Source organism: Orbicella faveolata, unplaced genomic scaffold (genome assembly GCF_042242905.1).
Source record: "Orbicella faveolata isolate gen_17 unplaced genomic scaffold, um_ofav_v1 contig_12, whole genome shotgun sequence".
Taxonomy (NCBI): Eukaryota; Metazoa; Cnidaria; class Anthozoa; order Scleractinia; family Merulinidae; genus Orbicella; species Orbicella faveolata.
The window spans coordinates 33,265,356-33,280,000 of NW_028301539.1; the positions used below are offsets into that span (position 1 = coordinate 33,265,356).

The 14,645-nt window shown below is 39.9% G+C and overlaps 3 protein-coding genes across 3 annotated transcripts in view; 2 read left to right on the top strand and 1 right to left on the bottom strand.

Annotated features, from left to right (window-relative positions):
* Positions 1-1,997: 1,997 nt before the first annotated feature.
* LOC149117599 (uncharacterized) lies at positions 1,998-6,259 on the bottom strand. The gene is made up of 7 exons (XM_089279639.1): positions 6,178-6,259; positions 4,884-4,984; positions 4,518-4,712; positions 3,189-3,587; positions 2,787-2,859; positions 2,440-2,578; positions 1,998-2,105 (listed from the first exon to the last, which is right to left on the bottom strand). Exons 1-7 carry the CDS (start codon positions 6,257-6,259, stop codon positions 2,069-2,071), a joined length of 1,026 nt encoding a protein of 341 aa, XP_089135765.1. The 3' UTR covers positions 1,998-2,068.
* Positions 6,260-6,774: 515 nt separating this feature from the next.
* Positions 6,775-11,471, top strand: LOC110057843 (flavin reductase (NADPH)-like). Its single transcript, XM_089283378.1, has 4 exons — positions 6,775-6,962; positions 7,685-7,855; positions 8,472-8,674; positions 9,222-11,471. The coding sequence occupies exons 1-4, from the start codon at positions 6,811-6,813 to the stop codon at positions 9,371-9,373; spliced, it is 678 nt and encodes a 225-aa protein (XP_089139504.1). The 5' UTR covers positions 6,775-6,810; the 3' UTR covers positions 9,374-11,471.
* Positions 11,472-11,803: 332 nt separating this feature from the next.
* Positions 11,804-14,645, top strand: part of LOC110057808 (flavin reductase (NADPH)-like) — a 3,894-nt gene continuing 1,052 nt past the window's right edge. The window contains exons 1-4 of the mRNA XM_020764405.2: positions 11,804-12,174; positions 12,423-12,593; positions 13,489-13,691; positions 14,403-14,645. The exon at positions 14,403-14,645 is cut by the window's right edge and continues 1,052 nt beyond it. Coding sequence (XP_020620064.2) covers positions 12,026-12,174; positions 12,423-12,593; positions 13,489-13,691; positions 14,403-14,554 — 675 coding nt within the window. The 5' untranslated portion in view covers positions 11,804-12,025 and the 3' untranslated portion in view covers positions 14,555-14,645. The remainder of the gene's footprint in view (positions 12,175-12,422; positions 12,594-13,488; positions 13,692-14,402) is intronic.

A 14,645-nucleotide genomic window follows, 5' to 3' on the forward strand; every position in this document is an offset into this window, starting at 1 on the left:
GTTTCGACCAAGGCTGTTTGGCACACTTTCCGAGTAGACGGTGATGGCCGCTCCAGATGGCTTTTATTAAACTTATTGACGGCCTAATCCCTCGCCGAGCTTCTGTCGCTTTCATCAGTGGTTGACTTGGTGTCATCCTGTCCTAAACTTTTATCTAATGAGTCTTGTGGCAGGCTACCTTGAACGCCACCTATTACCCTCAGAGGAAAAACATGCATTTCCTTAACTTCGTCTCCCAAAAAATTATTAAGCGCTCAATGATTCTAGCTATCATTAGGCTTTCAGCGTAGGATAAATGCATTTGAACCTTTTTTATTGCTTCGCTGAATCTCGTTTAGAAACAATTATTATAGTGGTTTATTTAAGCCGAGTTCCCTTACTGTCGACTGACAGCGTTAAACGAGCTAAACTGCGCAAATTTTTTGTATGCTGAAGAAGCTGAGCAATATCCCAAAAACTAAACTCATGTAGCCTTTCCTTCAGTGAACGCAGCGCCACCCCGCGCCAAAAATTTTCCCGCCTTTTCATGCAATTTCTTCGGGTAGATCACACTAGAATGTCTACATCATTTAGGCGATTTGTAATTTTAACAAGAATTTAAGGGCCCATTAACCGATCTTTTCAAGCCGTTGCTAAGGAAAATTTATTCTCATATAACCTCATCATTTTTAGTTAGTTCAGAGTTATTTCATGTGTTTTAACTTTTTCATGATCAGAAACACTAGTGATGACGTCATCAGGCCACGCCCACGATCATGTGACTAATACTGAAAAAACGCAAAGGCTCCCAGGCAAATTACTTTATCGGGATTTTTTTCATTAATTTAATACTTTAATTGAAATCCTCATTACACTATGCATAGATTTTGTTTCATTTCTAAAAGGTAAGATTTTGAGAGAATTTCAAAATATTAATAAGTTTGTAATTTTCTGAAAAAAGCATAATTTCGAAAAAGGAATGCATGGCTATGTTTCCAACGTTGGTTTTAATCGAAATCCGTCAAAAAAAGGCTGGATTTAATGAAAAAGCGCGTTTCCTTTAGCATTTGAAGAAACCGGAAGTGCGCTCGATATCTTTTGGAAGTTACCCTATCGGCGCGTGCGCAATTTACACTACCAGCGGACTTCGGTAAGATCAGACAAAGCCACACGGAGTTAGTTTTTCTCTTTCTATTGCTCTTGTTTTTCTGTCTTTCTCTTATTTTGTCTTGGCCTCTACTTTTTTTACTTTGCATTTTGTGAAACACAAAGAAAAACATCTAAAATGTGAGCGAATTTGGAAGTTATTGAATTGTTTTTATTTTCCGCGCTCAGGCTGACGTAAGTAACCGGAAGTGAAATTTTACCTCCTTAGCAACGCGCGCGAACGCGCGCATAAATCGGTTAATGGGCCCTTAATGAAACAATTAATTTCACTCGCCCTTGTTGGATACGGAGTGATCATAACAAACTCGGTGCTTACGCGCTCCTTTTTTTTGTTTTATTTATCACTTTGTATCCAACGCGAGCTCATGAATGGCATAATTGTTGGGCACACTTCACCATGGTTGAGTTCAATTCGAGCTGCAGTGGCGACGACTCGTGAGTTGATTCTTGCTTGAGCATCTTATTGTATGAGAGTCATTGGGATATATCAGAGCAAAGTGCTTAGATACTAAAGAAAGAGTTTTGTTACACTTAGTTATAAGCTTGAGGTTGGCAAAATGAAAATTATAACCGCCGTAGCGAATTTCGTCGTCCGTTAGTTTGGAAAAGCTCACATTTCGAGCAAAAGTCCTTCGTCAGAGGCGACGCCGGGGCTAACTCTTTCGCTAGGGCAGTTAATTTACCTGCTGCCCTCCCTGAAGATGGACGTACTCTATATTACACAAATCAAAATCAAAAAGTGATACGTAAGGCAAACTTTCCGCAACAAAACAAGGGACAACAGCACAACTTTTATATTTATATTTACTGAGCACAAAATAGTTTTACATGTGTAATTGTGAACAACAAACAAGAAGTCAAAGAAGAAAAAGTTCTCATGACAAGTTTCTTGATCAGTTTCGTTGTTTCAGTTTGGAGAGTTCTAATGACCGTTATCTCGATCACTGTGCCTGGCCAGTCTACAAGAAGAAAGCATACACGTATATTAATAATAGAGTGATAGTCACCACTCTTAGTCGTGTCAGTTGTCACCATTTATTAAAACACAAGCGGACTCTTCGCATGCAAAGGAGTACAACGATGACACCGAGTCGTTTGAGCACAAAGCTAACTATGCAACCTGATCTTAATAGTACTTTGCATTTGATCGCGACAGGAATTGAAGAGAACGCCAGCGGAGACGGAGGACGAAGAACCTGCTCACAAACTCTACGGCCCAATGTATGCATATCACTTTGCTAAAGACGTGGAAGTCTCCGTTTCTTTGCGATTAACCGACTTAAGCTGGCCTACCTTAACATTTCCCGCTCATTCATCATAGCGAACTTGATCAAAGCGAACGAGATGTACAGAATAACCCAAGTATAGCCAACGTACTCAATGGAGTCCATCCAATTCCAAGGCCACAACGCCAGTAACTTGGATAAGAATTCTAGAAAAGTGGAACGGTAAAGCCGCTTACTTTTTGTTCACTAACCACTGTCACTAACCGTGGGATTACAAAACTATTTCAATTACTGTTGCAGATGGTTAAAACTTGTTATGTAGAATGCTCGTCATGACTCTACCCACAGCCTTGCAAACGGGCAATGCAGCTATCCTTAAGGACTGCACAGTAAAGAGGTAATATCACAGCTTACCTCCAATCATTTTAAAAGTTGTGATATATCCTAACACGGCTGGATATGTTTCCAAAAACAATGCAGTCTTCAACTGAAAAGAAAAGAAAAATGAAAATAACTTTTTAGGGCTCAGCAACAAAGAAGCTTCACCTCAGGTTTAGGAAAAAAAAGAGCTAAGCGGTAACTGAGGTTTTTTAGTGGAAAATGTTTGTCTGTCACCGTTGTAACTATCAGATGAACTGTTGGTCCGGATCAGCTTAAACTTATTTGAGAGGACATAGGAAGTTGCTGCTCTGAAGTACATTGGAAGGGATGATTAACAGCCAAAGGGTATTTTCAGTTTGTTCCGAGACTGATTTAAATCGCAGTTTGTAATGCATACCCTTCCTTTCATTCTCTAGAGAGCATCTATTTCCCTACCTTAATATATCTCTTGACGGTTATAATAATCTCGCACAGCCAAATGACAGCCCGTATAAAAGGGCTGACAATCATCCAGATCACTTCCAGGACTGCTTCTATAATTTTTATTGGGTCTTCAAATTGCTTCTGAATCTTCTGATCCAGGGAGCTGCAAAGTTCTGTCACGAACTCGTATGAGGCCACAGTTTGGTTTTTAAGGAACCTAAATGGCCACACTACCCAATGAAAGACCTTCAACGCTATGTCCACCAAAAATTTGAACAGCACGGCCAGTATATTTGCAAGGCTCTTAAATGGCCACAAGATCCATTGTAACATTGCCGTCGTTTTATCTGCGCCGCTGTGATAATTGTACGATGCTGAGCTGTTGTAGTCAAGCGAGATTTGAACACCATCCTAAAAAAGGAAATTGTGAAGAAGATAACATGAGTCATTTTGTCTGCCATAACAGAAATAATTAGTATTGGTTTCTTGAATCTCTTACTGAGCGGTTTTCATATTGAGTGTCGCAAACCCAAAGCCAAAGTAATCGATAACTCTGTGCAATCACAAATCACTCTGTGCAATCACTGGCAAACAATCCAGTGAACCAATCAAATTCGAAGCAAACACATGCGGGAAAACGAATGCATGCGAGTCACGATTGATTTTGGTTTTACTTATGATTGGATGACAAAGTGGCGCGAGTCTTTCAGCCGATCGCTAAGCGTAGTAATGCAAAACCAAAACAAAAAGCGAATAAATTTATAATTAATAAAGGGATCAGTAAAACAACAGCAATACCACAATCAAAGAGTGATATAGTTTTTGTATAAGGGAGCTTCGTAAATATGCCAAGTTAAATAACATTCTCGGTGCCCAAAAAGAGTATTTTCCAAAGATTTGTTGTGTGTTTTCTAAGCTCTACAACTGGCTTTACAGTCGAAGCCTCTTATAAATCAGGGCAAGCGTAAATGTTTTCCAACCAATGAGAATCAAAGTCAAAATCAAAACCAATCCCAAACTTAACTTTTTGCTTGCATGATTTTTTGTTTTTGGTAAATTGTGCTATCAGTTTGAGGTTTTGTGATTAGGCAGGTAGGATTGACTTTGATTAGGTTTTAGTTAATTTGCAGCATTCAAAAAAGGAATATTAGGGATGGTGAATGGTCCTTCAAAATATACGCTTCTCACAGAACTTTTGGCCAAATTTCACAGGTCTCAGCCTATCGAATGTTGTTGCGACGCTTTCTCGGAGTCTTGGAATCAACTTCACCAAACATTCAGACCTCCTTTGCTCGCCGTCTCGTATATTTAACATTTGCTACCCCTAATATCTGAACTTGCCTTTCTGGTCAATATTTTTCCGTTTTCACTCCTCCCAGTTCCGTTATACGCTTCACACTTGACTACCGCCACGTTCAAGGTGACCATCAGGTCATGAGACCTGAGGTGCATTCCAATAGAATACCGTGATGGTGTTTCTATTCTCGGTTGATCAGTGAAATATTCTCCCCGTGAAGACAGTGTTTCATGACTCACCTAAAACAGCAAAATAAAGAGCAAACTGAAGTAAAAAGTATTGTGTATATTTCAAAGACTTCCTTTTTCTTTAAACTTTCTTGCTATGCTTGTATGCCTCTCGAAACCAATCACAAAGTCTCGATCGGATAAATCTTTAATTTTTTAAAATATAATGACTAAGATACTTACGTAGAAGCCTTTGATTTTCTCGCTGACTGTTCGAATATCGTCGATCGCGTTTTCCACCTTCATGTTAATGTCGAGGCACTGGGGCGAGCTCATACTTGTCCCTAAGTAACCATGCACAATGAGGCTAGTTCTAAGTGTTATGGTACAAAGGAGCTCAATCAGGATGTTTTGAGTTATAATCCATCAAATATTTTCGCTTGCCCGCAATTGGTCTAGACGCATCACGTAACTGAATATTCCCCAGATAAAATTGGGCAATATCCGAGGATATGTTTCCCAATTTTCAAAACTGCGCGTGTTGCGAAAAACATTTGAAGGATAATTAACACAATAGCTTCCATTTGGCGCGAAAATATGCTCGGATATTTTTCCTTGGACATTATCCGTTCCTCGAAGTTCACGGTTTTCCTCGAGCTAGCCACGCTTTCGGAAAGCTGTTCGCTTCTTGAAACAGATAATGTCCGCGGACAAATATCTCAGCATATTTCCGCGCCAAATGGAGGCTATTGTTTATTTATTTTGACCACGTAAGGAATTACTTTGAAATGAAAGGAAACATGAAAGTAATAGTTTACTAAGATAGAAAAGTACCAAAGAGATCATAATAACTCATTAAGGAACAAGGATGGTTAAGGATGGAGAAGATTGACACGGATGACAAACGGCGAACTTGAAAACTTTGGGCTAAGCTTTTCAAGATGCGTAAACCAGGAAGTAGCTCCTTTATGTGAAAAATATTACAGGTTGAGGACAGTCCAGTACTGATAACTGAGATAAATTTTGAAGCGGTGCGTTTTGTTCCATAACAATCCTGATTATATGTTCAAGAATATGTAGTGGTTTTGTGACTTAGCCCGCGCACGGCGGAGTACGAGGATAAACCTACTGCACTGATCAATAATACTGAAGCTACATGTAAACCTAAAACTGCTTCTTACCGCACAAGGTAACCCAAATATTAAAACAAAGCTCACTAAACAGAAACGGTTTCGCTTACATTTTCTCTTTAACTGTAAATAAACTGACATCACCACCTTCAGAGTAATCCAATTTTGTCGACAGAATAAAACTTCATCTCTTATTTGTAGAAAAATGATTCACAAAATCGTCCTTCCATATCATTAATCGAATTTCACAGGCTTGGCAAAATGACATTTCGCATCGAAAAGTGAGGTTAAGTAAAGAATTCGTTATCCTAATTCTGTATTGGGCATTTACAGCGAAAAGGCACGAAAAAGTTCAATCACAACGGTTTAAAATTCTTGTACCGCACACGCCACCTTACATCTCTTACCTTCTTGCTCCACGACATCACAGAGGGAAAACTTTGAATAGCAACATAGGACGCAAAGAAAGAGAAACATAAAAGTTCTCATTTTTCTGTGCGTTACTTCTCTTGTTAAACTTTTCCTCCTTTTAGCACTGTACTCGGCTAAAGAAACTCTGAACGAGAGCGCGCGCTCTTACAAAACAAAGGTAAAGCGTGCGTAATTTGTAGCTGACGTCAATACATTTTCTTTGGGTGATCGAAAGAGGTTTTATGGCAAGAAATCTATGTGAACTGTTGTATTGTAATGTACTTACAGACATAAAGCTCGAATCCTCCAATTACATACATCAAGCGATTTCTTTGCAGGTCATTTATTGCATTGTCAGGGTTGTTCCAACCCCGAGCTCGGAACAGCGGAGCTGCGCGCGTAAATCAATATTGAAAGAACGTAACTTTGGAGTTTTTGCTTTGGGATGGTGTTGTTTCAAGAATCAAAAGGTTGTGGTAAAATTTAGCCTAGGGGAGAAAGCATTGTTCGAACTCTGATACTTTCGTACCCTGGGTTCTTGCGCGGTTTCCAGTGTCGGTACCCAGGTAACCCTAACCCCGACAGTTACTCTAACCCAGTCCACCCTCTGCCATTCGACCTCTTCCAACATGGCGGCTTCAGGTGACGGTGCCTCGAAAAAGCTCAAACTTGTTGTGTTTGGAGCGACAGGTCGAACAGGAAACGAGGTGGTAAAGCAAGCACTGGAAAAAGGGCACCATGTGACAGCTGTTGTGAGGACGCCTGAAAAAATGAACACTCAGTAAGTGATCTCATGGCTCACGCGCAGCTAGCCAGCTACGCCAGGCTAAGGCTGTGCATGTGAGATTGATCTATTCGGTTGTTTTCGGCTCTTGAAAACACGGAGAGTTCTGGCAGGACTATAGCGCAGCAAAACTTGAGTAGGCTGTTACGTATAAACCTTACTTCAATATACATGCAGATCTGTGTTCAAGAAAAACAATAGCCCGAATGATGCAGTGCCTTTAAATTTGTTAAGTTCATTTAGCTTTGGAACTGACACGCATCAGTATAATATATGCCAAAATTTTCAGTCGAATTTGGACCGAAAATGTTCCAATACGCCTCATTGTAAAGCATCCACAGGGGCTCATAAAGGCACTAAGTTTTATCTAGCAGCAGGGTTCGACTGTATTGTGGTAGGGGGACGGGGTGGGGCAGGGGTGAGCGAGAGGATGGGCGATAGCAACCCAAGATTAGTGAGTGGAACCTCTAGTGGAAGGAGGAGAAGTGAGGGTTGGAAGTGGGATTCCCTAAGTTGTGTGACCTAGGAGAAACGAATAAACAGTTTGCAACACTGCATAATGTTTTGCAATTATAGTTTAACAGCACCAAGAGGTGGGGGATATTATTTGGTAGTCATGGGAAATAAAAGGAAAAGGTTCCTGGATTTTTCAGTAGCTAATCCACCACAGCTTAGGTGGTCTGATTATTATTACATAAATTTTAAAATTATTCCTGCAGGCATGAGAATTTAGAATTAGTGAAGGGAGATGCCTGTGATGTGGAGAGTTTTGCTGCTGCACTTGATGGAAAAGATGCTGTATTGTCCAGTTTAGGGGTTTATGCAAACATTTTTAACCCAACAACGTTCTACTCAGAGTCCATGCATGCCATTACAGAGGGAATGAGAAGGTGAGAAATGTGATTTTAAAGCGGGTTAATAGCCAGACTGACAACTGAGCAATATGTCACTACCCAATTTTTGGTAAAACTATTAATTAAAATTCTTTTACAGCTTGTTTGTTGGAATGCCAGTTAATTTAATGTAAATTTTAAAATCTTAAATTATAAATATGTGCAGTTGTCAAGAACCACCGAAAAATACAACTTACAAAGAAACTTAACTTCTGCAAAATTTCACTGTGTGAGTATGGTCCCAGATGGGGTCTTTAGCCCCTCTTAAACTTTTCAGTGCCAACATTTTTTTCAAGATAAGCTTAAAGCCTCTATTAAGGTTACAAGAGTTGTGCCATGCAAAAGTTCATTACATTCAGTGACGACTTGATTTGATCCAGGCTGCTTGTAGTATTCGAGTTGTGAATTTGTCTATAGTTTGCACAGAAACACTTAATGAGGCATTCTTTCTTGGACCTGGCCATTGGCAGTATTTGCATACTATATTCTGCTTAAGCTACAGCATCTACTTTATGATTAATAAATAAATGTTCTTAAGGTGAAACATTATAATTGTTTTGTTACATTGCTTATCATGAGGAACAGTTCATTAGTTATTAGTTTATTTACCTAGGCACAGGATTGTTCGGCTAGTGACTGTAACATCATGGTGTACTCAGCCAGGGCCAAACAATCGTTGGCTGCTAGAGTGGATTATTAAACCACTGTTTCTTAATGGAGTGATCAAGGACATGGCAACTATGGAAAAAATGCTGGAGAGCAGTGAGCCTGAGCTTTTGAATTATACTATTGTTAGGCCATGTCATCTACTTGTAGGTAGGTAATCCTATTGTTGAGATATCTTAACAATATTCTTTGCTGCTGAGGGTACGGCCTAACCACAACCAACAGTTTGAGCAGTTTCAGACCTCACCTATCGCCACACCCCACATTGCACACACCTGCACTAACTACAGACACACTATTGCACCCTACAGTACTTGCTACCTGCTACAAAGCAAAATACACTCTAAACATTGCACTCTAGATGCTACACTTGACACGCAACAAAAAAAACACACTTCTGAGACCATTTTTCAGTACACATCACAAACTGTACACTTAACACTGACCCATTAAACACTGCACTGCACTGCACTACACTACAAGCCACATCTGATACTTATACTTTATAAGTTTCTTAGTAAGTGAATGTTAATGAAAATGTTGTACTGTTAATTTTCTCTCATTGTATATAAAATAAAATACCTTGAAGAACCTTGTTACCAATTATTATCAATGGAAATAAAAAAATACTTAAATCAATATTCTGTGAAGAGAAGGTGGTATGCTTACAGATGCTAACACGGCTTGTTACTTTCAGGTGAAAAGACAGGAAACTATAAGACTGAAGAAGGGCAGTGCAACACTGGAACAACAAACAAGATTACGGTTGCAGATGTGGCAGACTTTATGCTGAAGACGCTGGAGAGTAACGAGTATGACAGGAAAGGAATTGCAATTGCTGGATTGTAAAGATGTTCTAAATTACAAAGAACTGGAAAAAAAAAGATACAAAACTTTATATTAAAAAATATCAACTTCTTAAGGAGAAACCCCAAGATAGGAATATGTTTAAATTCAACAGATTGCTGATCGAACAAGATATTAAACTGAGTAGACAATAGTATTGACTAGCATCATAGACGTACAATGCATTTAGAGGGTTGTGGGTAAATCAGCCCTCTGGACACATTGTATGTGTGAAGGGATGGTTCAAGACTGTATTACATACAAGACAGTATTGGTTCTGGTAATCACTTATAAGTGATTGTCTTCAAATTTCTAGGTTATGTTATCTTCTAGTTTTGAACATAACATTTTGATAGATTGGTTAGCCTCCTACAGTATGGAGACATTCATTTAGCTTGTTACAATGGACAGGGCTTTTCATTAGCTCTGGAAACAATGAAAATTTCTGTCTGGGGGTGCTAGCTAAATTTTGTACCTTTAACTAGTTTTCTGTACCTTTTCATTACCTCTCCATGCAAACACTTTCATTAATGGTCAGCATTTAATACCTCATGTAGCATTTCATAAGGTGTAATCATTCAAAAGTGCTTTTCTTTTTGCATCAACAAAACATGGGTGATATACTGCAGGTTATAATGTTGGGTAAAGTAAATTTCTGGGAGGTGATGCTTTTGCAATATTGCCACCCTGCTAACTCCAACTTGGTTGTTTCTAATTCCTCATTATTTTGAACTCAAAACCATTCCCTTGGGTTTCCCCATCAGTCATTTACTAGTCATTTATTTTCAACTCCCACTGATATGAAATCTTTTTTGTTTCCTTTGAAAGTTGAATACAGTTCAGCCCCTATTAAACGGCCACCCTTGGGGAAATGGCCGCTGAAAGGGGGTGGCCATTTAATAGAGTTATAAACAATAGAAATTAAAGCCCTTGTTGGACGCACTTTGATTACTGGCCGCCTAATAGGGTGGCCTAATAGGGTGGTCTCCTTCAGATCAAATGGCAGGACAGAGTCTCCAACACCAATGTTCTTCAACGAGTCGACATGCCGAGCATCCCTACACTACTCATCCAAAGACGCCTACGGTGGCTCGGTCATGTTCACCATATGGAACCCGATCGCCTGCCAAGGCAAGTCCTCTACAGGGAACTGTGAGAGGGCGCCTGACGCGTGGGATGACCTCTCCTTTGCTTTAAGGATGTTTGCAAGCGTGACCTACGACTCGCTGAATTCAATCCCAATACCTGGGAGGTCCTCGCGCTTGACCACGCCGCCTGGCGTCACGGTGTGAAGGAGAGGAAACTCAGGGCTGAGACGAAGGCCAGGGCCGAGATGAAGGCCAGGGCCGAGGCAACAATCAAGCGGGGGGCGAGAAAGGAACGACAAGTATCAGTTCGTGAGGCCACCAACTACATCTGTACCAGCTGCAACAAAGACTGCCACTCAAGAATCGGGCTTTTGAGTCACTCAAGAGCCTGTCGACACTGATGCGCTGACCATCACCTCTCCGAGACGAGGATGCCATATTATAATAGGGTGGCCATTTAATAGGTGGCTGCGTAATAGGGGTTCAACTGGATTGCAGTTTAACTGTAAACTGTTTCATTCAATTGATTTTACTGTGGAGCAAGAATTTGCTTAAACTGGGAAATAAAACGGCACTAATCTCTTGAGAGACACTTTATGAGGAAGGGAAATTTTAATTTCAAATTGTCATTTCGTTTGTTTCCCCCAAAATGCTTGAAACGTGTTACTTTAAAGATGTCGATTTTGAGACACCCAAACTTCACTGTGATGCTTAATTAATGCAGAGTACATTTTCTCCTAACTATGTACACTACCAATATAATTAAATATCGAAATTATGAATATAGGCATTTTGAAAATTGCAGTTATGTATGTCAGAAGGTAGTTAAAGACAATGCTAAATGATTATTAGCCAACTTAATAAAAAAATTATATAAGAATTAATAGTCTTGGAAGATTTTTACAAAATTTAATGCATTTATAGAAAAAAATTTGTAATAAATTACAAAAGGGAATTAAGGAGAAAAACAGACTGTGGAATGACTTATTTTAAATAAATTTATTTTAAATACACATTGAAAGATCTGTTTCACTTTGGCCTTCCTCAGAAGGCCAGTATCTGCAGTGACAGTAGAAATGGTCCCGTACTTTATGGGAAAACTGAATGGGAAAATGTATAGAAACTTGTAAGAAAATATAAGGTTTGGGAGTACTTCACTTGTGGGAATTACATGTAAGAACCCAGAGTGTGTGTGTGTGGGGGGGGGTACTCAAATTTAGAAAGAAGCGGGGTGCTCATGGGAAAAGAGCCCATAAGGGGAACCAAGGTCCTGTTTTGTGGGCGTGGCTTGAAAATTTTTTCACCCCTGGGAGGTACCAGTTCTAAAACAAAACATTATCTCCCATCATTTTTTTTTTTTCAACTCAATATCCTATAAAGTCTAAAAGGTACCAGGTCTTTAACCCCTAAAAGGTACCAAGTCTTTAACCCCTAAAAGGTAGGACAAGCACCCGCGTCCTTTTTAAATGTGAGTAATGCTATGGGAGTTCATCACCCGAGTGCGCTTGGGCTTGGGTACTAGTCTGTTTTCTTACCCAGTGCCTTCGCATCCTATAAAAGCACCAAAATGGCGGCCGAAAGTGAGGACTCGCGGAAATTAAAACTGCTGGTATTTGGAGGCACAGGCGGAACAGGCAAGGAAGTAGTAACACAAGCTCTACAGCGAGGTCACCTTGTTACAGCGGTGGTGAGAACACCTGAGAAAGTCGATAAACGGTATGTTGAGTCTGGCAATCACCTGGTCATTGAGGATCGGCAACTTGACCAATGCAGGCTTTTAATTCTAATAAATTGCAATAATTTTTACTTAGTTCGTTGAGAAACTAGTCGGAAGAAATGGAACATTACTGTAAACCTAAGCTCGGCCTGCGTAGCAGGCGTGAAACGGGGGAGGGAGAGGCAAAGCGGCTAAAATATAAACAAAGGAATAAAGATAAATTTATGAGACCTTTATTTCCCTTTAGTCATCCTAATTTAGATTTGGTCAAAGGTGATGCTTGTGATGTGGAGAGTTTCATTGCTGCTCTGAGAGGAAAGGATGCTGTAATTTCATGTTTAGGAGTTGTTGCAAGTATTTTTAATCCAACAACTTTCTACTCAGAGTCCATGTTTGCAATACTGGAGGGAATGAAAAGGTATATATAACATGAGGTTAAGTTTGCTGTCCACACTGACAAAATTTATACCAATTTCTGTAACATCAGTGAAGTGACTTATAGAGTGTTTCTACTCCCCCTGGATAAGATGCATGTGCATTGTAAGGCTACCCCTCCTTGCCCCCCTCCCCCTCCTTGCCCCCCTCTCCCTTCCCCTCCCCCTCCTCCCCAATTTTTAGCACCGATGTTACACCAGACAACTTTTAATGCAACTTTGTGGCGGCAACCATCAGCAATGGTATTTTACACTAGATGATTTTTAATGCAACATGCAAAATTCAGGCAACAATATTGCAGGTTTTTGATTGGCTTTCCAAAACTTGCAACATGTTGCAGTGCTGCAACTAGATGTTGTGGTAAAAGTCCCCTGTGTGCTATGTCACATGACATCGACTTTTAATGTAACATTGTTGGATTAAAAATTGGTGTTAAAAATCAGCTTGTTTATCATTATCATAATGCAATGACTCCAGCCAGGCCTCAAACCCAGACTGCTCGATCCAGAGTCTAGCCACCATGCATTTTCTTTTGGTTTTCATTATTAGTTATATAGGGGTTCTAGGGAATGGATTACCAATTTTTTTATGGGGATGGTTAGGTGGTGGGTTTACTTAGTAGGGGACCTGTTGTTCTTTTGTATGCCCACCTGCCTGATGGAGAATCTTTAAAATAAAATAAAAAATAAAATAAATTTGTCCAGACAGTCAAAAGATGTGTTAATTATTTGACCTCATCCTTCATATTTTCTATTATCCCGACCCTTGACTATCTTGACTACATGTAGTTTCATTAGCCTGTTGTCCTGTGAATAATCACAGTTTGTCCATTGCCAGGACTGAACATTAACTCATCAATAAAATCAACTAATTGTCAGGTGTGGTGTCAAAAGACTCGTAACCATGACAGCCTGGTGCACCCAACCAGGACCAAACAACTCATGGCTTGTGGATTGGATCATTAACCCACTGTTTCTGAATGGTATGATTAAAGACATGGCCACCATGGAGAAGTTGTTGGAGAGTACAGATCCTCAGACACTGAACTACACTATAGTTAGACCTTGTGGATTAGTTAATGGTAAGTCCCACTGACTTCAACTAATGGCAAGTCCCACTGACTTCAACTAATGGCCTTTAAAGAATATCGTAAACGAAGTTTAATTTTGGTTCCAAACGGTATTTTTGCTAAGAAGCTTAATTTATTACTAGTATTAATTATTTGGAATTGGCTGGCAGAGGGGATGGTAGCAGGGGGAGAAGGGGGGGGAGGGATAATAAAGGGATACTGTGCCTTGTGGTAAAGCTTTCTAAACGTAAGGAAATGAAACAGAAAACAAGCTCAATATCAGTGGATTGGGAAAAAATGACCTTAAGCAGAAATTGGATTGAAATGTTCCTCTATGTTAAATCCCCGGAGAAAGGTGTTATCATCTGGGGCATTTGCATCTGAGATTTATGGGAGGGATCTTTAAGGGAGGGATCAGTGTTCATGTGGGCAGCTTCGTAAATAAATGTAAGGGATTAGGACTAAGTGAGTCTAAGGTACATGTAGCTAAAGCCCTGCTCGAGCAGTTTCGAAAGTTTGATCCAAAATTTTGCAACTGTTTCCCTGCGTAGTTGGAAGATGTTGGAATATGGTAGACAAAAGTTTAATCCAAGTTGAACTTTTGTGTGAGATATTCCTAAATGCTTTCAGTTATGCTGAGTGGCTTTGATATGTACTTAATTGGGGCCGGAAAACGCTGCATGGAGCCATTTAACTAAGGGACAAATCAATCTTTTTTTACAGGTGAACGCACAGGGAATTATAAAGTCGAAGAAGGACAATGTAACACGGGTACCAAGATTTTGATGGCACGCGCTGACGTAGCAGAATTCATGCTAAAGGTTTTGGAAAGTGACGAGTACGATAGGAAAGGATTTGCAATCGGTGGATTGTAATATAACACGCAAATTGAAAACAAGATATCCATGCCTCCCTGTGAAAGTATGTGCCTGTTGCTTCTAAGACGGCCGCCGGCCTTTCGCCTGT